General features: G+C 50.6%; 1 protein-coding gene across 1 annotated transcript in view; it reads right to left on the bottom strand.

The window, feature by feature from the left end:
- Positions 1 to 25,263, bottom strand: part of SRCAP (Snf2 related CREBBP activator protein) — a gene marked incomplete at its 5' end in the record, with an annotated part of 948,600 nt that overhangs the window by 639,526 nt on the left and 283,811 nt on the right. Inside the window, one exon of the mRNA XM_030210811.1 lies at positions 25,042 to 25,178. Within this exon, the coding sequence (XP_030066671.1) occupies positions 25,042 to 25,178 (137 nt within the window). The remainder of the gene's footprint in view (positions 1 to 25,041; positions 25,179 to 25,263) is intronic.

The raw sequence follows: 25,263 nt of genomic DNA, 5'->3' as shown, positions 1-25,263 counted from the left end.
AACGGTAATGCTTGGAGAATGTATGAGCCGAAGCCCACGTTGCCGCCTTGCATATCTCTTCCAAGGAGACGGATCCGGCCTCTGCCATCCAGGCCGCCTGAGCTCTCGTGGAGTGAGCCTTCAGCTGGATAGGCGGCACCTTCCCCGCGGCCACATAAGCCGCTGCAATGGCTTCCTGGACCCATCTTGCCACTGTAGGCTTAGCAGCCTGCAGACCCTTACGAGGACCTGCAAACAGGACAAACAGATGATCCGATTTCCGGAAATCATTGGTCACTTCCAAGTATCTGATGATGACTCGTCTCACATCCAGATATTCAAGAGCGGAGTACTCCTCTGGGTAGTCCTCCCTACGAAAGGAAGGGAGACAGAGCTGCTGATTCACATGGAAGCGAGAACCAATCTTGGGCAGGAAGGAAGGCACTGTGCGAATAGTCACTCCTGCCTCAGTGAACTGCAGAAAAGGCTCTCGACATGAGAGCGCCTGGAGCTCGGAAACTCTTCTGTCTGAAGTGATAGCCACCAAAAAGACTGCTTTCAACGTCAGGTCTTTCAGAGATGCCCTCGACAAGGGTTCCAAAGGCGGCTTCTGCAATGCTCTTAGCACCAGGTTGAGATTCCACGCAGGCACCACTGAGTGCAGAGGAGGGCGCAGGTGATTAACTCCCTTGAGAAAGCGCACCACATCTGGCTGCGAAGCCAGGGAAGCACCCTTCAGGCGGCCCCTGAAGCAAGCCAGAGCCGCTACCTGGACTTTAAGGGAACTGAGCGACAGGCCTTTCTCCAGACCTTCTTGCAGGAACGCAAACACTGAAGAAATTGGAGCAGTGAAGGGAGAAAGTGAGCCTGCTTCACACCATGCTGCAAAGATACGCCAAACCCTGGCGTAAGCAGTAGAAGTAGAGCGCTTCCTCGCTCTCAGCATAGTGGCGATGACCTTGTCTGAGAAGCCCTTCTTCCTCAGACGCTGCCGCTCAATAGCCAGGCCGTAAGACCAAAGGGAGAGGGATCCTCCATCACCACGGGACCCTGATGTAACAGGCCCTGCTCCACTGACAGCCGCAGAGGATCGTCGACTGAGAGCCTGAACAAGTCCGCATACCAGGGACGTCTGGGCCAATCCGGACCCACCAGGATTACCCTGCCGGGATGCTTTGCCACCCGGTCTAGCACCCTGCCCAACATGGGCCAGGGCGGGAACACATAGAGGAGCTCTTGTGTCGGCCACTGTTGGAGAAGAGCATCTACTCCCAGGGATCGAGGGTCCCGTCCTCTGCTGAAAAAGCGCGGCACTTGGCCATTGGCCGATGACGCCATCAGATCTAGGCTCGGCTGGCCCCAGCGCTTCGTGATGTCCAAGAACGCCTGAGCAGATAGTTGCCACTCTCCGGGCTCCAAGGTATGGCGACTGAGAAAGTCCGCCTTGACATTCATGACTCCGGCAATGTGGGCCGCTGAAAGCTGCTCCAGGTTCGCTTCCGCCCACTGGCAAAGACTCATAGCCTCCTTGGCTAGAGGGGCGCTCTGGTACCTCTCTGGCGGTTGATATAGGCCACAGCCATGGCATTGTCCGACAGGACCCGTACAGGCTTCAACACCAGTACCGGGATGAACTCCAATAACACCAACTGAATGGCTCTGAGTTCCAGGAGGTTGATAGACCACTTGCCTCTGCAGGAGACTAGAGCCCCTGCGCTGTCCTTCCCAAGCAGTGGGCTCCCCAGCCCATCAAAGAGGCGTCTGTCGTGACGACAATCCACTCCGGGGTCACCAGAGGCAATCCTGCAGACAACTTGTCTGTCTGCGTCCACCAGCTCAGCGCCTTGCGCACTGCTGGGTCCACGGGAAGGCGCACAGCATAATCCTCCGACATCGGAGTCCAGCGCAGCAGCAGAGATAGCTGTAGTGGTCTCGTATGAGCCCTGGCCCAGGGCACTACTTCCATCGTGGCCGTCATAGAGCCCAACAGCTGCACGTAGTCCCAAGCCCGAATAGGAGAGGCTACTAGGAACTAGTCCACCTGAGCCTGAAGCTTGACAATCCGATTGTCTGGCAGGAACACTCTGCCCACTTGGGTGTCGAATCGAACTCCCAGATACACCAGGGACTGAGTCGGGCGCAGCTGGCTCTTCTTCCAGTTGATGATCCATCCCAGGGAGCTCAAAAGAGCAACTACCCGGTCCATAGCTTTGCCGCACTCTGCATAAGAGGGGGCTCGGATCAACCAGTCGTCCAGATAAGGATGGACTTGTACTCCTTCCTTTAGCAGGAAGGCCGCTATGACCCCCATTACTTTGGAAAAGGTCCGCGGAGCAGTAGCCAACCCGAAAGGGAGGGCTCTGAACTGGAAGTGTCGTCTCAGGACTGTAAAACGCAGAAAGCGTTGGAGAGGAGGCCAGATGGGAATATGCAGGTACGCTTCCTTGATGTCCAAGGAAGCCAAGAACTCTCCTGCCTTCACTGCCGCTATAACAGAGCGGAGAGTCTCCATGCGAAAGTGCCTCACTTTCCAGGCCCGATTGACCCCTTTGAGGTCGAGGATAGGCCGGACAGAACCTCCTTTCTTTGGAACCACAAAGGAAATGGAGTAACGTCCCTTGCCAATCTGATTTTTTGGCACCGGAACGACCGCACCCAGGCGGATCAGGTTGTCCAAGGTCTGCTGCACTACCACAGCTTGACCGGAGACTTGCAGGGAGAGAGTACAAACCCGTCTCTTAAGGGTTGGCAGAACTCTAGCTTGTAGCCGTCTCTGATGACTTCCAGCACCCACGCGTCTGAAGTTATAGTGGTCCACTCGCCCAGAAACGAGGACAGCCGTCCTCCAATCTGCACTGGGGCGTGGACCAAGGCCCCGTCATTGGGTACGAGACCCTGGGGGAGGACCGGAGGGAGCACCTCCGGGACGGCGGTCTCTGCGAAAGGAATGCTGCTTGGGGGAGAAATTCCTCTTGAAGGAAGAGGGGGCAGAGGAACCCGACTTGCCCGGGCGGTATGGAGGTATCGGGACGAGTACTAACCCGAGCCCTGACCTCTGGTAATTTCTTGCCCTTAGACGTGCCGAGATCGGTCACGATTTTGTCCAGCTCGACCCCAAAGAGCAGCTTGCCTTTAAAAGGCAATCTAGCCAGGCGGGATTTAGAGGCGTGGTCAGCAGACCAATGTTTCAGCCAAAGCCACCGCCGCGCAGAGACTGTCTGAGCCATGCCTTTAGCTGAGGCTCTCCAGACATCATACAGCAAGTCTGCCAAATAGGCTAAGCCCGATTCCAGGGCTGGCCAATCAGCCCTCAAGGAATGATCCGAGGGGGAAGCCCGCTGCACCATAGTCCGGCACGCCCTGGCCACATAGGAGCCGCAAACTGAGGCCTGCAAACTTAAAGCAGCTGCCTCCAAGGACGACCTTAAGGCCGCCTCCAATCTTCTGTCTTGGGCGTCCTTTAGGGCCGTGCCACCTTCCACCGGCAACGCCGTTTTCTTAGTCACCGCAGTGATTAAAGAATCCACGGTAGGCCACAGATAGGCCTCACGTTCACTCACAGCCAAAGGATAGAGGCGGGACATAGCCCTAGCCACTTTAAGGCTCGTTTCCGGGACATCCCATTGAGCCGCAATTAAGGTGTGCATGGCATCATGCACGTGGAAGGTTCTAGGCGGGCGCTTCGTCCCCAGCATAATGGCAGAGCCAACAGGGGCTGAGGGAGAGACGTCCTCCGGAGAGGAAATCTTCAAAGTGTCCATGGCCTGTAACAACAGGTTGGGCAAATCCTCTGGGCTAAAAAGCCGCGCTGCAGAGGGGTCATCCGCTCCATCCGAGCGGGGATCTATCTCCTCCAAGGAATCCGCAAAGGATCGTTGGGAGACCTCAGACACGCTGCCCTCATCTACATCGGAGGAGACAAAAGTCCTCCAAGGCCTGGAAATCAACCCGAGGGCGTTTACCTCTGGGAACCTCAACCTCTTTATCAGAAGAGGGAGCAGGGGCAGCGTTTTGCATGAGGAAAGCCTGATGCAGCAGCAAAACAAACTCGGGGGAGAAACCCCCCAGACTGTGCACTTCCGCAGCCTGGGCAACAGCCCTAGACGCACTCTCAACCGGCGCTCGCAATAGCGGGGGAGAGACATGCTGCGCATCCAAAATGGCGTCCGGCGCGAAACTCCGTGAAGGAGCCGCGCGGGAAGAACGGCGCTTAACTTTAGCCGCTTTTGTGCCGTCGCCCAAATTAAGGGCGTTCATGGCATTAATGTCTCCAACCTCAAGGGCGGCCCCGAAGAAGCCGTCCGAGCCGCGTGGCCGGCCAAGATGGCGGAGGCGAGGAGCGGGGGATGGGCGTTTATGGCGGGAAAAAACCGCCACGCCGGAGGAACGACCGGGACATTCATCGGTCACTAAACTATCACCCATCAAGGGCGAATCCGGTTGTAAAACCCCCGCATCCCCTCTAGAAGCGCTCCAGCGATCCGGGGAGCGACCCTTTGCGCCCTCGCCCTCCGACGCCATTGCCACGAGGAGAAGAATCGGGGAACCCCCTGCCCGCTATAAAAAGGTAAAATTACCTGCTTGCCGCTCCGAGCTGTAACGAACTGGTGTCCCAGTGAGTAGCTGCAATGAACGTTTAAAGAAACGTCGAATTAAACGCCTTTAAAGACGTTTAAAAATATATTTTTTTTTTTTTTTTTTTTTTAAACGGAGCCAGCGGGAGGGGGGAGAAAAGGAGGGACCTGGCACCACCAGGTTTGCACTTGCTCAAAAGAGCCCTCAACCCCAGGCCTCAACAAAACCTAAGGATTAGGCTTGGAGGCCTAGCCAGAGCTGCTGCTGTGTGTGACCACCACCTGCTGAGATAGAGAACATACTGAGGAGTTTCCGGCAGCACATGACCACATATAGGGAGGCAAAAGTTTGCTCTCTATCTCCACCTGCTGGTAGATGGACACAACCCACCAGTCTATGGATTGATCAGCTTGATGATATGGAAGGTAAAATTACCTGCTTCTCGCTCCGAGCTGTAACGAACTGGTGTCCCAGTGAGCAGCTGCAATAAACGTTGAAATAAACATTGAAATAAACGCCCTTAAGGACGTCCAAATTTTTTTTTTTTTTTTAACGGAGCCAGCGGGAGGGGGGAGAAAAGGAGGGACCTGGCACCACCAGGTTTGCACTTGCTCAAGAAGAGCCCTCAACCCCAGGTACTCAACAAAACCTAAAAATTAGGCTTGGAGACCTAGCCAGAGCTGCTGCTGTGTGTGACCACCACCTGCTGAGATAGAGAACATACTGAGGAGTTTCCGGCAGCACATGACCACATATAGGGAGGCAAAAGGATTGCTCTCTATCTCCACCTGCTGGTAGATGGACACTACCCACCAGTCTATGGATTGATCAGCATGATGATATGGAAGGTCCTCTTGCAATTTTTCACAATCCTGTCGCGATTTAACAACTTTTAATAACTTTGTGTCATCAGCAAATTTAATTACCTCGCTAGTTACTCCCATCTCTAAATCATTTATAAATATATTAAAAAGCAGCGGTCCTAGCACAGACTCCTGAGGAACCCCACTAACTACCCTTCTCCATTGTGAATACTGCCCATTTAACCCACTGTCACCAAAATAAGATCTCCCAGATCAAGTATGTCATCTCACAGGTTATTGACCGACAAAAGGGAGGTTTCATCTGCTATATTAATACCACATTGAGGTCCAATGACACTATAGGAGGCTTCAACAGAAGCAAGCCCCACATGAATCAAAGGCTGTAACAGATGGGTTCACCTACTACATGCTCGTGATAAGCGCCAATTGCACTAGGGCAGTGATGGCGAACCTATGGCACGCATGCCAGAGAGGGCATGCAGAGCCCTCTCTGTTGGCACATGTGCCATCGCCTCAGCCAGAGTCGCCTCCCAGTTCCAGGGTCCCCCCTCCCCTCTCCCTCCCTCCGAGTTTCAGAGTCGTCGTCCCTCCCTCCTTTCCTTCGAGTTCCAGGCCCCCTCACCTCCCTCCGAATTTTAAAAGTCATCTCTTGACTTACCTCGTCGGGGACGGGTTACGGCGGCCGGCAGCAGCGCTAAAATGCGTGCAGACTCGGCCCTTCTCGCTCTCTCTGAGCTCTGGTCCCGCCCTTGCGGAAAAAGGAAATGAGGGCGGGACCAGAGCTCTGAGAGAGAAGGGCCGAGCCCGCGGAAAAAGGAAATGAGGGCGGGACCAGAGCTCTGAGAGAGAAGGGCCGAGCCTGCACGCATTTTAGCGCTGCTGCCAGCCACCGTAACCCGTCCCTGACAAGGTAAGTCAAGAGATGACTTTTAAAATTTGGAAGGAGGGAAGGGGCCTGGAACTCGAAGGAAGGGAGGGAGGGAGGGAGGGACAACAACTCTGGAACTCGGAGGGAGGGAGGGGAGGGGGGATCCTGTGGAACTGGGAGGAGGGGGGGACCCCGGACTCGGAGGGAGTGACGGAGGGGACCTGGAACTCTGAGGGAGGTGGACAGGGGAGGGGGAGGGCGGAATGGCACTTTGAGATAAATAATTAGATTTTGGGTTTCTGTTTGGGCACTCGGTCTCTGAACGGTTCGCCATCACTGCACTAGGGTGTATCCTAAAGGGAAAAATTAGTTCTTACCTGATAATTTTCTTTTGTCCCAAAATATTAGTCTACACTTGTGGGCTGTGTCCATCTACCAGCAGGTAAAGACAGAGAGCAAATTAGAACTTTGTCACATAAAGTTGCTGTGCACTAGATTTCATTCAGTATTTGGATAGCCAAGGAGTAAGAAGTTAATGGAAAGAAGTAGTACTCATGCCTCTAACAAATTTTTATAAATTTGGAAGAACCAGAAACCTTGGCCTTAGAAACAAGAAAAATCAACAAATAACCTAACAAAACAGAAGAGAAGCTTAGTATCCAGACTAAACCTATGGGACTAAAAAAAAAAAAAAAAAAAGAAAATTATCAGGTAAGAACTCATTTTTTGTCTCCTTAGCATCTCCAAAGGATTAGTCCATACTTGTGGAATGTATAATAGCAGTCCTCAAGTTGGGAGGGAACACGATAACCCTTCCACAAGAACAGAAGCTCCAAAGGAAGCTTCTGCCCTAGCTTCCACATAACCGGATAATGGTTAGAAAATGTATGAAATGTGGACTATGTGGCGGCCCTACAAATTTCATCTACAGAAACAGTATGGGCTTCCGCAAAGAAAGCAGATAGTGCCCTTATAGAATGAGCTTTAAGATGGAAGGGAGTTCTTTTCCCTACTAACAAACATGCCGAAGAGAGAGTGAAATTAACAAATGAGCTACAACCAATGAACGCACAAACCCTTTTCGGGTCCCACGAGAAGAATGAAAAGATGAACTAAGTGCTTAAAATCATTAGTGACTTCTAAACAGCATAAAAGAACTCTTAACATCAAGGAGAAGCAAGAAGGAAAATTCTTATCCACAATCCTCTTCAGAAAAGGAATGTAAATACAGCATTTGATTAATATGAAAAGCAGAAACCACCTTAGCTAAAAAGGAAGGGATTGTATGGATAGACACCCCAGCTTCAGTAAAACAGAGAAAGGGGTCTCTAAAAGAAAAGGCTTGAAGCTCCGAGATCCTTCCGGCTGAAGATACAGCTACTATGAAAAAAATGTTGAAAGTAAGATCCTTAACAGTAGCTTTGTGAAAGGGTTCAAAAACAGTTGTTTTGGGTTTTTATTCATTCATTTATTTATTTTAAGGGCCAAGAATGAGATTAAGGTTCCATTCAGGACAAACCTGTCTAGACAGAGGCCTAAGATGTCTGACACCCTTCAAACAACACACATCTGAATGTGTTGCCAAAGTAGACTTTCGGACAAAACCACAAAAACAAGCCAGAGCCATTATCTGAATTGAGGGAAAGACCTTTAAGCCCTTCTTGAAGAAAGGCTAGAATTTGTAGCAGTGACACTTTAGATGAGATTTTTCCTTCTGAACACCAAGATTTAATGGTTCTCTACACCCAAGCCTATGTAGTAGAACTTTTTTCAAGCTTGCACAAGAGTAGAAATAACTTCTTCCGGGGTGGGGGGGGGGGGGGGGGCACTACAGAGCAGCATAAGAAGATGGTTGTGTAAACAAAGAGTCCTCTCTAAAATTTTTATTAATCATTGATTCATCAGCTACTAATATCATCAAAATCACCACCACATACAACAAAGTCAGCATCAAAATCGCATAAGCAGGAAAATCCGTCGCTTCTGCCAGCGGGATCAAAAAGATCAAACTGTGATCTTGCAACCCCGAAAAAATGGCGACCGCCAAACCACCTGTAAATCCCTCAAATGCACTCATGAATGAGCTGAAAGCACTCAGGGATCTTACCGTGAAGCACTTTGACAACACTGGCAAATTAAAAACAGATTTAGCAGCTGTCTCAGCTTCTATGTCCGAATTCAATACAAGACTAAAACAAGTTGAAAATAAAGCAGATTGGAACACTCAGGTGATCCAAGAATTTTACTCATGTCAGACAAGCTTAAACACTTACAGCGTAAACTTGAAGATTTGGCCAACATCTGTAACCTAGGTCTTACTGAAGGAGTGGAAGGCTCTGATCTTATTACATTTCTCACTTCTAATATCAAGGATATCCACAACAGGCACACAGAACTCCCAGCAAGCTTAAACCAGGCAGTAAACCTCTCGCCCCGTTGATGCTAAACTGCTCAGATTCTTGCAAGTGCTACAAATACTAATGGCTGCTCAGATCATCCCCTCTATAATTTTTGAGTGTCAAAAAGTTTTAAATTGTACCAGATCTTGCCAAATCTTCAGCAATAAAGAGGAACCAATTCCTTCAAATGAGGCCGCTCCTAAAAGATATGGGAGCATACTGCTGTTTGCAGTACTCAGCAAAAATGACTGTCACACTGAATAACTAACCCAGTCTTTTGAGTCTCCTGAAACATTACAAGAATTTCTGGATCAAAGATTCTCTGAAGGCATGACAGGCTGACTCTACAAAACTTTGTTTCCATTTCCAGCCTGCTCTCTGCAGCTTCATACAAACTTGCTCCGTGTTTTCCCCCTCTTTTCCTTTGACAGGGTGTCCTGACTAGCTGCACTGCGGAACTGCTATTTCACACACCGGTTTATGGCTGCTTCCACTGAAGAAGACAACCCTTCAAATAATGAGAGCTTTTAACTAATTGCTTACCATTTATTCATGGTTTGTACTTCTGGCCTTAACAGCTGTTTATGTAGCTCACATTTTTATATCAATCTATGCTAAAAGTCTGCTTTTGTTTATCCTATATAATAATTCTCACCTCCAACATTCTGAGGCTACCTGGAACCGTGGATCATGTTGGAGTAGATAACAGTGATGTCACACAACCCACACCAGATTGGCCAGTAGAAGGGAGAGGGGCGGGGCCACGATACAGGGAGCAGCGAATCAGCACAACACGGGGAATGCACAGCAGCAGGAACAGAAGCAGTGTTGCCAGGTGGGCGGTTTTCCGCGACCCGCCGCGGGAAATTTTTGCCCGCGGCGGGTTGCGGTTTTTTGGGCTGTTTTTGGCCTTCAGTGCGGTTTTTTCGGCCGCGGGGGGGCGGGGTTAGTGACGTTTTTGGGTGGGGTTATGATGTTTTGGGCGGGGTTAGTGACGTGGGAGGCGGGGCCGATGACGTAGGAGGCGGGGCCGATGACGTGGGAGGCGGGGCCGATGACGTGGGAGGCGGGGCCGATGACGGGGAGGCGGGGCCGGTGACGTGGAAGGCGGGGCCAGTGACGGCGGGGGCGGGGTTGATGACGGCGGGGGCGGGCGTGATGACGCGGGGGTGGGGGTGTCAGGGGCGGGGTTTGTGTTTGGGCGGGTTTTGGGCTGTTTTTTGGGCTCGATCGGGCTGGAAAAAAATTTTCCACCTGGCAACCCTGAACAGAAGCCTCTCTCAAACAGTCACTCTCTCAAACATACACACTCAGAGGAAAACCTTGCTAGCGCCCGTTTCCTTTCAAACAGAAACAGGCCTTTTTTACTAGTTGTACTATAATGTTGATAGCTAGCTCACATATTATAATTCACGGAGTGTTTTTCCTCTCCATTGAAAATCCACTATCTTTTTGCCTCTCTCTACTTCCATCACTACAAGTTGTTAGGCTGAACCTTAAAGGCTCTTGTTGCCATGCGTTTATGTTCCTACTAGTAAAAAAGGCCCATTTCCGAAACCAATGAAACGGGCGCTAGCATGTGGTTTTTTTTGTGTGTGTGTGTATGTCACAGAGTTATTTTGTGTGTGTGTGTGTGTGTGAGGGTGCGGTGTGTGTGCAGGTTGTTGATGTGTGTCTTTTTTGTTTTGTTTTTTGCTTGGGGATTGGGGGGATGTGCTGTGCTGTGCTGGCAAAGTGGGTTGGATTGGTGTGTGGCTTTGAGGGTGTGTTTCTGTTGTATTGTGTGTGTGTGGTTTTGTCTGTCAAGGAGGTTTGTGGAGTGGGGTCTTTCTGTTGGTGAAAAGTAAATGTGGTTCATATCATCATGCTGATCAATCCATAGACTGGTGGGTTGTGTCCATCTACCAGCAGGTGGAGATAGAGAGCAATCCTTTTGTCTCCCTATATGTGGTCATGTGCTGCCGGAAACTCCCCAGTATGTTCTCTATCTCAGCAGGTGGTGGTCACACACAGCAGCAGCTCTGGCTAGGTCTCCAAGCCTAATTTTTAGGTTTTGTTGAGTACCTGGGGTTGAGGGCTCTTCTTGAGCAAGTGCAAACCTGGTGGCGGCAGGTCCCTCATTTTCTCCCCCCTCCCGCTGGCTCCGTTAAAAAAAAAAAAAAATTTGGACGTCCTTAAGGGCGTTTATTTCAATGTTTATTTCAACGTTTATTGCAGCTGCTCACTGGGACACCAGTTCGTTACAGCTCGGAGCGAGAAGCAGGTAATTTTTACCTTTTTATAGCAGGCAGGGGATTCCCCGATCGATCTCCACGTGGCCTATGGCTTCGGAGGGCGAGGGCGCGAGGATTCGCTCCCCAGACCGCGTGTGCGCTTCTAGCGGGGATGCGGGGGTCTTAAAGTCTGATTCGCCCTTGTTGGGTGTCAGTTCGGAGGCCGGTCAGTGTCCCGGGTTTTCCTCCGGTGCGGCGGTTTTTCCCGCCATAAACGCCCATCCCCCGCTGCTCGCCTCCGCCATCTTGGCCGGCCACTCTGCTCGGACGGCTTCTTCTTGGGCCGCCCTTGAGCTGGGAGACGTTAATGCCATGGCCGCCCTTGATTTGGGCGACGGCAAAAAAGCGGCTAAAGTTAAGCGCCGTTCTTCCCTTGCGGCTCCTTCACGGAGTGTCGCGCCGGACGCCATCTTGGATGCGCAGCATGTTTCTCCCCCGCTCTTGCGAGCGCCGGTTGAGGGTGCGTCTAGGGCTGTGGCCCAGGCTGCTGAAGTGCACAGTCTGGGGGGTTTCTCCCCCGAGTTTATTTTGCTGCTGCATCAGGCCTTCCTTATGAAAAACGCTGCCCCTTCTCCCTTGTCCGATAAAGGGGTTGAGGCCCCCGGAAGTAAACGCCCTCGGGTGGATTCCCAGGCCTTAGAGGACTCTGTTTCCTCTGATGTAGATGAGGGCAGCGTATCTGAGTTCTCCCAACGGTCCTTTGGGGATTCCTTGGAGGAGACGGATTCCGCTCGGATGGAGCGATGACCCCTCTGCAGCGCGGATCTTTCGCTCAGAGGATTTGCCCAACCTGTTAGTGCAGGCCATGAGCATTTTGAAGATTTCCTCTCCAAAGGACGTCTCTCCCTCAGCCCCTGTTGGCTCCGCCATTATGCTGGGGACGAAGCGCCCGCCTAGAACCTTCCACGTGCATGATGCCATGCACACCTTAATTTCGGCTCAATGGGATGTCCCGGAAGCGAGCCTCAAAGTGGCTAGGGCTATGTCCCGCCTCTATCCTTTGCCTGAAAGTGAACGGGAGGCCTTTCTTTGGCCTACCGTGGATTCTTTAATCACTGCGGTGACTAAGAAAACGGCGTTGCCGGTGGAAGGTGGCACGGCCCTAAAGGACGCCCAAGACAGAAGATTGGAGGCGGCCTTAAGGTCGTCCTTCGAGGCAGCTGCCTTAAGTTTGCAGGCCTCAGTTTGCGGCTCCTATGTGGCCAGGGCGTGCCTCACGATTGTGCAGCGGGCTTCCCCCTCGGATCCTTCCTTGAGGGCTGATTGGCCGGCCTTGGAATCGGGCTTGGCTTATTTGGCAGACTTACTGTATGATGTCTTGAGAGCCTCGGCTAAAGGTATGGCTCAGACAGTCTCTGCGCGGCGGTGGCTTTGGCTGAAACATTGGTCTGCTGACCACGCCTCTAAGTCCCGCCTGGCTAAGTTGCCTTTTAAAGGCAAGCTGCTCTTTGGGGTCGAGCTGGACAAAATTGTGACCGATCTCGGCACGTCTAAGGGCAAGAGGTTACCAGAGGTCAGGGCTCGGGCCAGTGCTCGCCCCGGTAACTCCAGAGGACGGTTTCAGGAAGCCCGTCGGTACTGCCCGGGCAAGTCGGGCTCCTCTGCCCCCTCTTCCTTCAAGAGGAATTTCTCCCCCAAGCAGCATTCCTTTCGCAGAGACCGCCGTCCCGGAGGTGCGCCCTCCGGTCCTCCCCCAGGGTCTCGTACCCAATGACAGGGTCCTGGTCCATGGCCCAGTGCAGATTGGAGGACGCCTGTCCTCGTTTCTGGGCGAGTGGACCAGGGTAACTTCAGACGCTTGGGTGCTGGAAGTCATCAGAGACGGCTACAAGCTAGAGTTCTGCCGACCCTTAAGAGACGGGTTTGTACTCTCTCCCTGCAAGTCTCCGGTCAAAGCTGTGGCAGTGCAGCAGACCTTGGACAATCTGATCCGCCTGGGTGCGGTCGTTCCGGTGCCAGAAAATCAGCTTGGCAAGGGACGTTACTCCATTAACTTTGTGGTACCAAAGAAAGGAGGTTCTGTACGGCCTATCCTCGACCTCAAAGGGGTCAATCGGGCCTTGAAAGTTCGGCACTTTCGCATGGAGACTCTCCGCTCTGTTATAGCGGCAGTGAAGGCAGGGGAGTTCCTGGCATCCTTGGACATCAAGGAAGCGTACTTACACATTCCCATCTGGCCTCCTCATCAACGCTTTCTGCGTTTTGCAGTCCTGGGCCGACACTTCCAGTTCAGAGCCCTCCCGATCGGGTTGGCTACTGCTCCGCGGACCTTCTCCAAAGTAATGGTGGTCATCGCGGCCTTCCTGTGAAAGGAAGGAGTACAAGTCCATCCTTATCTGGACGACTGGTTGATCCGAGCCCCCTCTTATGCAGAGTGCGGCAAAGCTGTGGACCGGGTGATTGCTCTTTTGAGCTCCCTGGGGTGGATCATCAACTGGGAGAAAAGCCAGCTGCGCCCGACTCAGTCCCTGGAGTATCTGGGAGTTCGATTCGACACCCAAGTGGGCAGAGTGTTCCTGCCGGACAATCGGATTGTCAAACTTCAGGCTCAGGTGGACCAGTTCCTAGTAGCCTCTCCGCTTCGGGCTTGGGACTATGTGCAGCTGTTGGGCTCTATGACGGCCACGATGGAAGTAGTGCCCTGGGCCAGGGCTCATATGAGACCACTACAACACTCTCTGCTGCAGCGCTGGACTCCGGTGTCGGAGGATTATGCTGTGCGCCTTCCCTTGGACCCAGCAGTGCGCAAGGCGCTGAGCTGGTGGCTGAAGACAGACAAGTTGTCTGCAGGGATGCCTCTTGTGACCCCGGAGTGGATTGTCGTCACGACGGACGCCTCTTTGACGGGCTGGGTAGCCCACTGCTTGGGAAGGACAGCGCAGGGGCTCTGGTCTCCTGCAGAGGCAAAGTGGTCTATCAACCTCCTGGAACTCAGAGCCATTCGGTTGGCGCTTTTGGAGTTCCTCCCGGTACTAGCGTTGAAGCCAGTACGGGTCCTGTCGGACAATGCCACGGCTGTGGCCTATGTCAACCGCCAGGGAGGTACCAAGAGCGCCCCTCTAGCCAAGGAAGCCATGAATCTATGCCAGTGGGCGGAAGCGAACCTGGAACAGCTGTCAGCTGCCCACATTGCCGGAGTCATGAATGTCAAGGAGAGTGGCAGTTATCGGCTCAGGCGTTCTTGGACAACATGAAGCGCTGGGGCCAGCCGAGCCTAGATCTGATGGCGTCATCAGCCAATTGCCAAGTGCCGCGCTTTTTCAGCAGAGGACGGGACCCTCGATCTCTGGGAGTAGATGCTCTTCTCCAACAGTGGCCGACACAAGAGCTTCTCTATGTGTTCCCGCCCTGGCCCATGTTGGGCAGGGTACTAGACCGGGTGGCAAAGCATCCGGGCCAGATAATCCTGGTGGGGCCGGACTGGCCCAGACGTCCCTGGTATGCGGACTTGATCAGGCTCTCAGTGGACGACCCTCTGCGGCTGCCAGTGGAGCAGGGCCTATTGCATCAGGGTCCCGTGGTGATGGAGGATCCCTCCCCCTTTGGTCTTACGGCCTGGCTATTGAGCGGCAGCGTCTGAGGAAGAAGGGCTTCTCAGACAAGGTCATCACCACTATGCTGAGAGCGAGGAAGCGCTCTACTTCTAACGCCAGGGTTTGGCGTACCTTTGCAGCGTGGTGTGAAGCAGGCTCACTTTCTCCCTTCACTGCTCCAATTTCTTCAGTGCTGGCGTTTCTGCAAGAAGGTCTGGAGAAAGGCCTACTACTACTACTACTACTACTATTTAGCATTTCTATAGCGCTACAAGGCATACGCAGCGCTGTACAAACATAGAAGAAAGACAGTCCCTGCTCAAAGAGCTTACAATCTAATAGACAAAAAATAAATAAAGTAAGCAAATCAAATCAATTAATGTGAACGGGAAGGAAGAGAGGAGGGTAGGTGGAGGCGAGTGGTTACGAGTCAAAAGCAATGTTAAAGAGGTGGGTTTTCAGTCTAGATTTAAAGGTGGCCAAGGATGGGGCAAGACGTAGGGGCTCAGGAAGTTTATTCCAGGCGTAGGGTGCAGCGAGACAGAAGGCGCGAAGTCTGGAGTTGGCAGTAGTGGAGAAGGGAACAGATAAGAAGGATTTATCCATGGAGCGGAGTGCACGGGAAGGGGTGTAGGGAAGGACGAGTGTGGAGAGATACTCGGGAGCAGCAGAGTGAATACATTTATAGGTTAGTAGAAGAAGTTTGAACAGGATGCGAAAACGGATAGGGAGCCAGTGAAGGGTCTTGAGGAGAGGGGTAGTATGAGTAAAGCGACCCTGGCGGAAGATGAGACGGGCAGCAGAGTTTTGAACCGACTGGAGAGGGGAGAGGTGACTAAGTGGGAGGCCAGCAAGAAGCAGATTGCAGTAGTCTAAACGAGAGGTGACAAGGGTGTGGATGAGGGTTTTGGTAGAGTGCTCAGAAAGAAAGGGGCGGATTTTACGGATGTTGTAAAGAAAGAAACGACAGGTCTTGGCGATCTGCTGGATATGAGCAGAGAAGGAGAGAGCATGTATGTGGATATATACACTCACATATGTCATTTATTCTATATAGTTATGTACATAGGGACCCTTTTACTAAGCTGTGGCAAAAGGGGCGCTGTGCTAGCAGTGGCAGCTGTTTTTGCCACTCACCAGGGCCCCCTCTACCACAGCAGGTGAAAATAACCAAAAATAAAATGGATGTGTGGCAAGTTCACACTTGCCACACGGCCATTTCAGAGGGGGGGGAGCACTTACCACCATCCATTGGCGGTAAAGGCTCCTGCACTAACCTGGCAATAAAGGCCTGTCGCTCAGTTCCCTTAAAGTCCAGGTAGCGGCTCTGGCTTGCTTCAGGGGCCGCCTGAAGGGTGCTTCCCTGGCTTCGCAGCCAGATGTGGTACGTTTTCTCAAGGGAGTTAATCACCTGCGCCCTCCTCTGCACTCAGTGGTGCCTGCGTGGAATCTCAACCTGGTGCTAAGAGCCTTGCAGAAGCCGCCTTTTGAACCCTTGTCGAGGGCATCTCTGATAGACCTGACGTTGAAAGCAGTCTTTTTGGTGGCTATCACTTCAGCCAGACGAGTTTCCGAGCTCCAGGCACTCTCATGTCGAGAGCCTTTTCTGCAGTTCACTGAGGCAGGAGTGACTATTCGCACAGTGCCTTCCCTTCCTGCCCAAGATTGTTTCTCGCTTCCATGTGAATCAGCAGCTCTGTCTCCCTTCCTTTCATAGGGAGGACTACCCAGAGGAATACTGTGCTCTCAAATATCTGGATGTGAGACGAGTCATCATCAGATACTTGGAAGTGACCAATGATTTCCGGAAATCGGATCATCTGTTTGTCCTGTTTGCAGGTCCTCATAAGGGTCTGCAGGCTGCTAAGCCTACAGTGGCAAGATAGGTTAAGGAAGCCATTGCAGCGGCTTATGTGGCCACGGGGAAGGTGCCGCCTATCCAGCTGAAGGCTCACTCCACTAGAGCTCAGGCGGCCTCGATGGCAGAGGCCGGGTCCGTCTCCTTGGAAGAGATTTGCAAGGCGGCAACTTGGGCATCGGCCCATACCTTCTCCAGGCATTACCGCTTGACTGTGGCTGCTCGGGCGGAGGCCCGGTTTGGAGCTTCAGTGTTGCGGTCAGGGATTTCAATGTCCCGCCCTGGGTGAGTACTGCTTCGGTCATCCCACCAGTCTATGGATTGATCAGCATGATGATATGGAAGGTAAAATTATGTATCATACCTGATAATTTTCTTTCCATTAATCATAGCTGATCAATCCATAGCCCCTCCCAGATATCTGTACTGTTTATATTCTGGTTGCATTTCAGATTCAAGTTTAGTCTTCAGTTCCTGCTCAGGAGGACTTCGTGTTCAAGTTTTTTCAATTGGATTCTTCAAGAGTTGAGACGAGTTTGTGTTACAGTGAGCTGCTGCATTCCTCTCCCCTCCGTTTTACGGGGCTGGATTGAGACAAATTCTGCCGGCGCTCCCTCCCGCTTCGTGCGGCTGTAGGGCAGCTTTATACCCCTCCCGCTTCGGCGGTGTTAGGGTCACTCAGCTCCTCCCGCGGTTGCGGTTGCAGGATAAGCCAGATCCCCCCGCATCGGCGGGGTGGTGTCCCTCCCCTGCTCCGCGGGGATGAGCTGGACGGATTCCCCTCCCCCACTTGTGTGGGGATGAGCTGGGTTAATTCCCCTCCCCCGTTTCGGCGGTGGTGAGCTGGGCAGAGTGTCCCTTTGTGGGTGTAATTCTCTAAGTGCTGAGTCCTGCGGATGGAGCTTGGATATCGACATACTGAGGAGTTTCCAGCAGCACATGACCACATATAGGGAGGCAAAAGGATTGCTCTCTATCTCCACCTGCTGGTAGATGGACACAACCCACCAGTCTATGGCTTGATCAGCTATGATTAATGGAAAGAAAATTATCAGGTATGATACATAATTTTACCTTGTAGGGGGGTCAGCCTTTGTTGAGTGTTTTTTTTTTTTCCATGTTTTTTTTTTTGTGTTGTGCTGAGGCAGCAGTGTTGTTTTAGATGTGCGGAAGGTAGAGGAGCACGTTCTTTGTCTGTCGGTATTTTTTGGCCATTTCAGGGCTGCTGTAGGGGAATGCTGGAAGAGAAATGTGCTGTTGGAAGCAGCGCCATCTTTTTCCATTGTGCTGGGCTTCTGTGCATCCTGGAGGTGGGTGACGGCTTGCCTGAGGACGGGGATGGTTGTTTTAAGTTGGCGGAAGGCAGAAGAGCACAGTCTCGGGCCGTCGGGGGGTGATCCGGTATGTTTGGTCCATTTCAGGCCGGCTGCAGGGGAATGCTGGAACATTTACAGTGGTGGAAATAAGTATTTGATCCCTTGCTGATTTTGTAAGTTTGCCCACTGACAAAGACATGAGCAGCCCATAATTGAAGGGTAGGTTATTGGTAACAGTGAGAGATAGCACATCACAAATTAAATCCGGAAAATCACATTGTGGAAAGTATATGAATTTATTTGCATTCTGCAGAGGGAAATAAGTATTTAATCCCTCTGGCAAACAAGACCTAATACTTGGTGGCAAAACCCTTGTTGGCAAGCACAGCGGTCAGACGTCTTCTGTAGTTGATGATGAGGTTTGCACACATGTCAGGAGGAATTTTGGTCCACTCCTCTTTGCAGATCATCTCTAAATCATTAAGAGTTCTGGGCTGTCGCTTGGCAACTCGCAGCTTCAGCTCCCTCCATAAGTTTTCAATGGGATTAAGGTCTGGTGACTGGCTAGGCCACTCCATGACCCTAATGTGCTTCTTCCTGAGCCACTCCTTTGTTGCCTTGGCTGTATGTTTTGGGTCATTGTCGTGCTGGAAGACCCAGCCACGACCCATTTTTAAGGCCCTGGCGGAGGGAAGGAGGTTGTCACTCAGAATTGTACGGTACATGGCCCCATCCATTCTCCCATTGATGCGGTGAAGTAGTCCTGTGCCCTTAGCAGAGAAACACCCCCAAAACATAACATTTCCACCTCCATGCTTGACAGTGGGGACGGTGTTCTTTGGGTCATAGGCAGCATTTCTCTTCCTCCAAACACGGCGAGTTGAGTTCATGCCAAAGAGCTCAATTTTTGTCTCATCTGACCACAGCACCTTCTCCCAATCACTCTCGGCATCATCCAGGTGTTCACTGGCAAACTTCAGACGGGCCGTCACATGTGCCTTCCGGAGCAGGGGGACCTTGCGGGCACTGCAGGATTGCAATCCGTTATGTCGTAATGTGTTACCAATGGTTTTCGTGGTGACAGTGGTCCCAGCTGCCTTGAGATCATTGACAAGTTCCCCCCTTGTAGTTGTAGGCTGATTTCTAACCTTCCTCATGATCAAGGATACCCCACGAGGTGAGATTTTGCGTGGAGCCCCAGATCTTTGTCGATTGACAGTCATTTTGTACTTCTTCCATTTTCTTACTATGGCACCAACAGTTGTCTCCTTCTCGCCCAGCGTCTTACTGATGGTTTGTAGCCCATTCCAGCCTTGTGCAGGTGTATGATCTTGTCCCTGACATCCTTAGACAGCTCCTTGCTCTTGGCCATTTTGTAGAGGTTAGAGTCTGACTGATTCACTGAGTCTGTGGACAGGTGTCTTTCATACAGGTGACCATTGCCGACAGCTGTCTGTCATGCAGGTAACGAGTTGATTTGGAGCATCTACCTGGTCTGTAGGGGCCAGATCTCTTACTGGTTGGTGGGGGATCAAATACTTATTTCCCTCTGCAGAATGCAAATAAATTCATATACTTTCCACAATGTGATTTTACGGATTTAATTTGTGATGTGCTATCTCTCACTGTTACCAATAACCTACCCTTCAATTATGGGCTGCTCATGTCTTTGTCAGTAGGCAAACTTACAAAATCAGCAAGGGATCAAATACTTATTTCCACCACTGTATGCGCTGCAGGAATCAGCGCCGTCTTTTTCCGGGTGCTCGGGGACTGCTTGCCTGAGGCTGGGGATGGTTGGGCACGTCCTTGGCCGCTTTGGCAAAAGGGGAAGAGGAAGGGGTGGAGAGTTACCTGCAGTCACCTGAGAAACCGTGTATTCTTTTGTTTGTTTTGTATTATTAGTTTGCATTTCTGTTGAAGAAAGAGTGGATGCCTTTCGAATGATGGAGGTGGTGCGTCGGTGTGCGGTTGTTTCGTTAGTTTGGCAGCCAGTCTCCAGCGATTCCTAGCAGGGAAGGAGTACTCCTCCCCCTTCCTTGGTCGCTGTTTGCTGCTGGCTGGGTCGCAGGTAATCCTTCCAGCTGGGCTGCAGATTATCCTGTTCGCTCACGTCCCAGATGGTGACGGGCACGTTGTTTTCCGGCTCCTCTGACTCCATGTCAAGCGATCCCAAATATAGTCTGTGCTATAGGCCCTCTGGCACTCTTCAGTACTAGCATTAGGCATTTAAAAATTTCTCCCCCCCCCTCCCCCGGTCTATTTTTGTACATACCCACAGCAGGAATATTCTTCTCTCGTTGCAGCGGTGGTTCTGTGCTCTCCGTGCTGCACAGATAATGAGCCATTCTGCTGGGGAATGCTCCTCCCTTATTGTCATGTAGTTTCCTCTGATTGGTCCGTCTTACGTTGCCTAGTGTTGCCTGGGAACGGTGTTGTGATGGTCCTTTGTGATTCAGAATGTTGAGGGTGTTTTTTCTGATTGGTCCGTCATGCGAGGGCGGGGCAGAAAGACATGGTCAGTGTTGTGGCTTCACCACCATGAATCCATGAACTCTTCAGTGAGTGACTGAGTGACTTCAGAACTTTGTCTTCAGAACGTTGAGGGTGAGTTTTATTATAGTAGATATGGTATGGTTAGTTTTTTTGCAAAGCATTTTCATGTACATTTACATACAGCGAAGATACATACCTGTAGCAGGTATTCTCCGAGGACAGCAGGCTGATTGTTCTCACATGTGGGTTGACGTCTGCGTCAGCACGGGAATCGGATGCAATTTTGCAAGAAAAATCTGGAAAAATCTTTCTGGAGTCTTCTGGTGTGTGAGCAGCATGCACCGCGCATACGCGGCCATCTTCCCGCCCGTCGCATGAGCATTCCCGCTTAGTTAAACCAAAAAGCAAATACAAGAACAAAAACTCCAAAGGGGAGGTGGGAGGGTTTGTGAGAACAATCAGCCTGCTGTCCTCGAAGAATACCTGCTACAGGTATGTATCTTCGCTTTCTCCGAGGACAAGCAGGCTGCTTGTTCTCACATGTGGGGTATTCCTAGCACCCAGGCTCACTCAAAACAATGAACATTGGTCAATTGGGCCTCGCAACGGCGAGGACATAACATAGTTTGACCTGAAATCATAACAACTAACTGAGAGTGCAGCCTGGAACAGAACAAAAATGGGCCTAGGGGGGTGGAGCTGGATTCTAAACCCCGAACAGATTCTGCAGCACCGACTGCCCAAACCGACTGTCGCATCAGGCAGCAGTGAGATGTGAATGTTTGGACCAATGACCACGTTGCAGCCTTGCAAATCTCGTCAATGCAGGCTGAGTTTAAGTTAGCTACTGACGCAGCCATGGCTCTAACATTATGAGCTGTGACATGGCCCTCTAGCGACAGCCCAGCTTGGGCATAAGTGAAGGATAGAGGCAGCCCGGCTTGGGCATAAGTGAAGGATATGCAATCTGCTAGCCAACTGGAGAGCGTGCGTTTTCCGATGGTGACTCCCCTCCTGTTGGGATCAAAAGACAGAAACAACTAGGCAGACTGTCTAAAGGGCTTTGTCCGCTCCACGTAAAAGGCCAATGCTCTCTTGCAGTCCAAAGTGTACAAACTGCTTTCGTCAGAGCGGGTATGAGGACAGGGAAAAAATGGTTCAGATGGAACTCAGACACCACCTCTGGCAGGAACTTAGGGTGCGTGCGGAGGACTACTCTGTTGTGATGGAACTTGATATAAGGTGCATGTACTACCAAGGCCTGAAGTTCACTGACTCTACGAGCCGAAGTAACAGCCACCAAGAAAACGACCTTCCAGGTCAAGTACTTCAGATGGCAGGAATTCAGATAGAAGGAATGCATCCTCAGGAGCTTAGCCGAGATTGGGTGGCAGAGCCAGTGGTGGGAGGCTGGACTGGTGGTTGGGAGGCAGGGATAGTGCTAGGCAGACATACAGTCTGTGCCGGGGCTGGTGGTTGGGAGGCGGGGAAAATGCTGGGCAGATTTATATGGTCTGTGCCAGAGCTGGTGGTGGGAGGTGGAGCTGGTGGCTGGGAGGCGGGGACAGTGTACGGTCTGTGCCCTGAAGAGGACAGGTACAAATCAAAGTAGGGTATACACAAAAAGTAGCAAATATGAGTTTATCTTGTTGGGCAGACTGGATGGACCATGCAGGTCTTTTTCTGCCATCATCTACTATGTTACTATGAATTCAGTGGCTCAAAAGGAGCTTTCATCAGCTGGGTGAGAACGACGTTGAGATCCCATGACACTGGAGGAGGTTTGACAGGGGGCTTTGATCAAAAGCAAACCTCTCATGAAATGATCAACTAAAGGCTGTCCAGAGATAGGCTTACCCTCTACACGGTGATGATAAGCACTAATCGCATAATATTCCCCAGAAACCTCTGGAGCAGCTCCACTTCCACTCGAAACCCTAAATCTCTCTCCCAAGCGTCCGCCACTCCTACCAGGAATAAGTCTGGTATCTCACACAGTACTTTAACATAGGAACATAACCTGGGCCTCCGCTCATCTTCTAGCTGCAAACACTCCCCCACCTTGTGAGCAAAACTAGCACTTAAGTGTTCCTCTGGCAAGGAAGCTACATAATGTCTCACTTGTAAGAACACCATATAATCTGAGCTCTTTAATCCATAATTATCACACGTCTCGGTTTCATGTTCCCTGCAGCATCTAAGAAATCCCCAACACACCTTAGCTCCTCTCCTGACCCTTTACTAAACAACAATCCCTTCCCTGCCCCTGGCTCGAAATCTAAATTTCCTCTCACCGGTAAAAAAAAAGTGACACAAACCTATTCCCTCCACACACCCTACTAAACTCTCTCCAAACACACCTCATATACCCCCAAATCACGTGTCGTTTCACCGCCTCAGGCGGTTGAATCCCCCTAGCATGTAACAAATACAAGGCTGGTATAGGTTGTAACAAACAAATCTCGGTGTAAAGCCCGAAGTCCCCCGTATCCAATCTCTAAGGTGTCTCATGCCACATCCTAAATTATATCGACGTAAGTCTAACAACCCCATCCCACCCTTAGATCTTGGAAGCATTAGTGTGGCTAACGAAATCCTACCTCTCTTACCCCTCCATAAAAATAACCGCAATACTTTGTATAACTTCTGTAGGTCTTTCTCTCGCAACCATATAGGCAAGATCTGTAACTTATAGAGCCACCTAGGCACTATGATCATATTATACAAAAATATCCTCCCTGTAAGAGTTAGTGGCAACCTCATGCACATATTTAAACACTCTACCGTTTTACCTAACAATGAACTGACATTCATCTCATATAATGTACTAAGATCAGCTGGAATAATCGCCCCCAAATACTTCAGTGACCCCCCCTCCCCCCGCCTTTAAGGGGAAATCTTGTCCTAAATCATCAATCTTTAGATTTATAGGAAGTGTCTCTGATTTTGTCACATTAAGCTTGCGCCCTGACAGCTGTCCAAACGTTCTAAACAACTGCAGTACAATTGGCCAAGCATTACTCGGATCCGTCATCAATAACATAATGTCATCTGTGAAAGCCATACATTTCAAAGAAGCATGTAGCGGAGACACTTCCACACCCAAAATCCTCCTATCCCGCCGGAGCTGCTCCAACAGGGGTTCCAAAAACAGAATATACAAAAGAGGCGATAGGGGACACCCCTGCCTCGTACCCTTCTCCAATGGAAAGACCTCTGATGCTATCCCATTAACTAACACCGCCGCTGAGGGATTGGCGTATAATACCTGGATGGCCCATACAAAGAAACCCTCCATGCCATACCAACCCAAGAGCGTAAATAGAAAAGACCACTCCACCCTATCAAAGGCCTTTTCAGAGTCAAAGCTTATGGCCAAGGCAGGGGGTGTTCAACTGCAAACAACTCTCCAACCCAAGTTCTACTTTTTTATGATTAAACAATGTTAAATTTAATCTGTCTCTCCCTGCCAAATTTGGGGTACAGGCTGTAGAAGTAGCCTGCCCGGCACCAAACTATTGGAGTTCCTGTTGAAGCCCACTCTAGCTTTGATCCTGATCTGTTCTTTTTGCCATTTACGGGACTTAAGACCATAGAAATCAACCAGGCAAAGATCTTACTTCCCAATTTCTGAAGGTGTCATCAAAGCTCACATCAGGAAGACTAACTTAAAATGCTAATCTACTTCGCGCCTCTCCCCCCCCCCCCCCCAAAGAGAAAACAAAAAGAGATGGAGAGTAAACAAAGAAAGGAATGCTAAAGTGACTCTCCCTAAGATCGCTCTGAATAGCTGCTGAAAAATAAGCAGAAATAGAGTAAAAAGATCTACATCCATGAAAGAACAAACACAAACAGACTGAGGAGCCAAGGAGGCAACTCCCACACATGCTCTTAAGAGCTTTCTCAACAATAAGAGAGCAGGGTCCTAGAGAGCTGCACAGGAATGGAGATTACGGGAATCCTACCATACCCACAGAGATGGAAGAAGTTGCCACGGGATTCCCATGGGAGTGTAGTCAAAAAAGCTGACTCCAGAATGAGGCTTGGAATGGACTGAGAAAAGCAGTTGCCACACCAGAATAAAGCTTGGAATGGCCAGAAACGCAGCTGGAACACCAGACTGAGGGCTTGGAACATTCATTGATTGCACAGTGAATATTACATTGCATTTATTCTTATAGTCCCCAACCATCATAATGTTCTATGCAGATTGCAAGTTAAAGAAGTACCATCCAAAAAAATCACTGGAGGCTGTTGGTTTTGGGAGAAAACAGAGGGCTGCGAGCAAGTAAATAATAGCATTGACTTCTGCGGGTACAGATGGGGATGGAGGAGATTAATTGTGGGGATGGAATGGATCCTAGCGGGTGTGGGTTAGGTTCCATTGGGGATAGGCAGGGATAGATGAAATTTCTGTCCTCATGCAAATCTACAGGGTCCATGTCAGTGCTGTTGGATGATCTCATCCATTAGGTGACAGAATTCATTCTGCTTCTCAAAGAAAATTTCTAATATAGGCTTTCTTAAAGGGTACCAAGCTGCCCTTCCTCCCCCTCTTTGCTTCTCCTATCTTCAGTACCTGATCAGTGACTACTGCAGTGAATAGAAAGAGGCAGTTTTAACAGGTGCAAATTACTTGCATCAAAGCACATCAACACCTTTTCCAACCAAAACCCTGATGCCAAGTGGATACCTCATCTACCCCTCCAAATAAAAGAAGACTGACCTTTCACTCTAGCCTTACTAGATTAAAGAGCAGACTGATCCATTATGACAAACAGCAGACTAAAGCTATTAACACCTTACCCTTCCTTGCTATTACACAGTAGAAAGGTTCACCTTTTCCCTTCCTTAGCTATAAAATTTGGCTAATGAATCCCTCCCCTCTTGCGCTCTAACAAAGAGCAGATAATTACTCACCTGCCTCTTAAGCTTTCGCTCCTTCTGGGCACCAAAGTAGGTGAGAATCTTGAAGCTAGGACACCAGCGCTTGAATTCCATCTCCCAGTTCAGCATCACACTAGTGGGCACAATAATTAGATGTGGCCCCCAGTTACCTGCTCACGGTAAAGAATAAAAGTTAGAGAGCAGTGGAAACATACAAAGTTGAGGGAACAGATGAGAGAGTTAATGTTATCTGGG

Source organism: Microcaecilia unicolor, chromosome 7, assembly GCF_901765095.1.
Source record: "Microcaecilia unicolor chromosome 7, aMicUni1.1, whole genome shotgun sequence".
In the NCBI taxonomy this organism is placed as follows: Eukaryota; Metazoa; Chordata; class Amphibia; order Gymnophiona; family Siphonopidae; genus Microcaecilia; species Microcaecilia unicolor.
The sequence above is the reverse complement of the archived record's forward strand: the minus strand, read 5'-3'. Positions and strand labels throughout refer to the sequence as shown.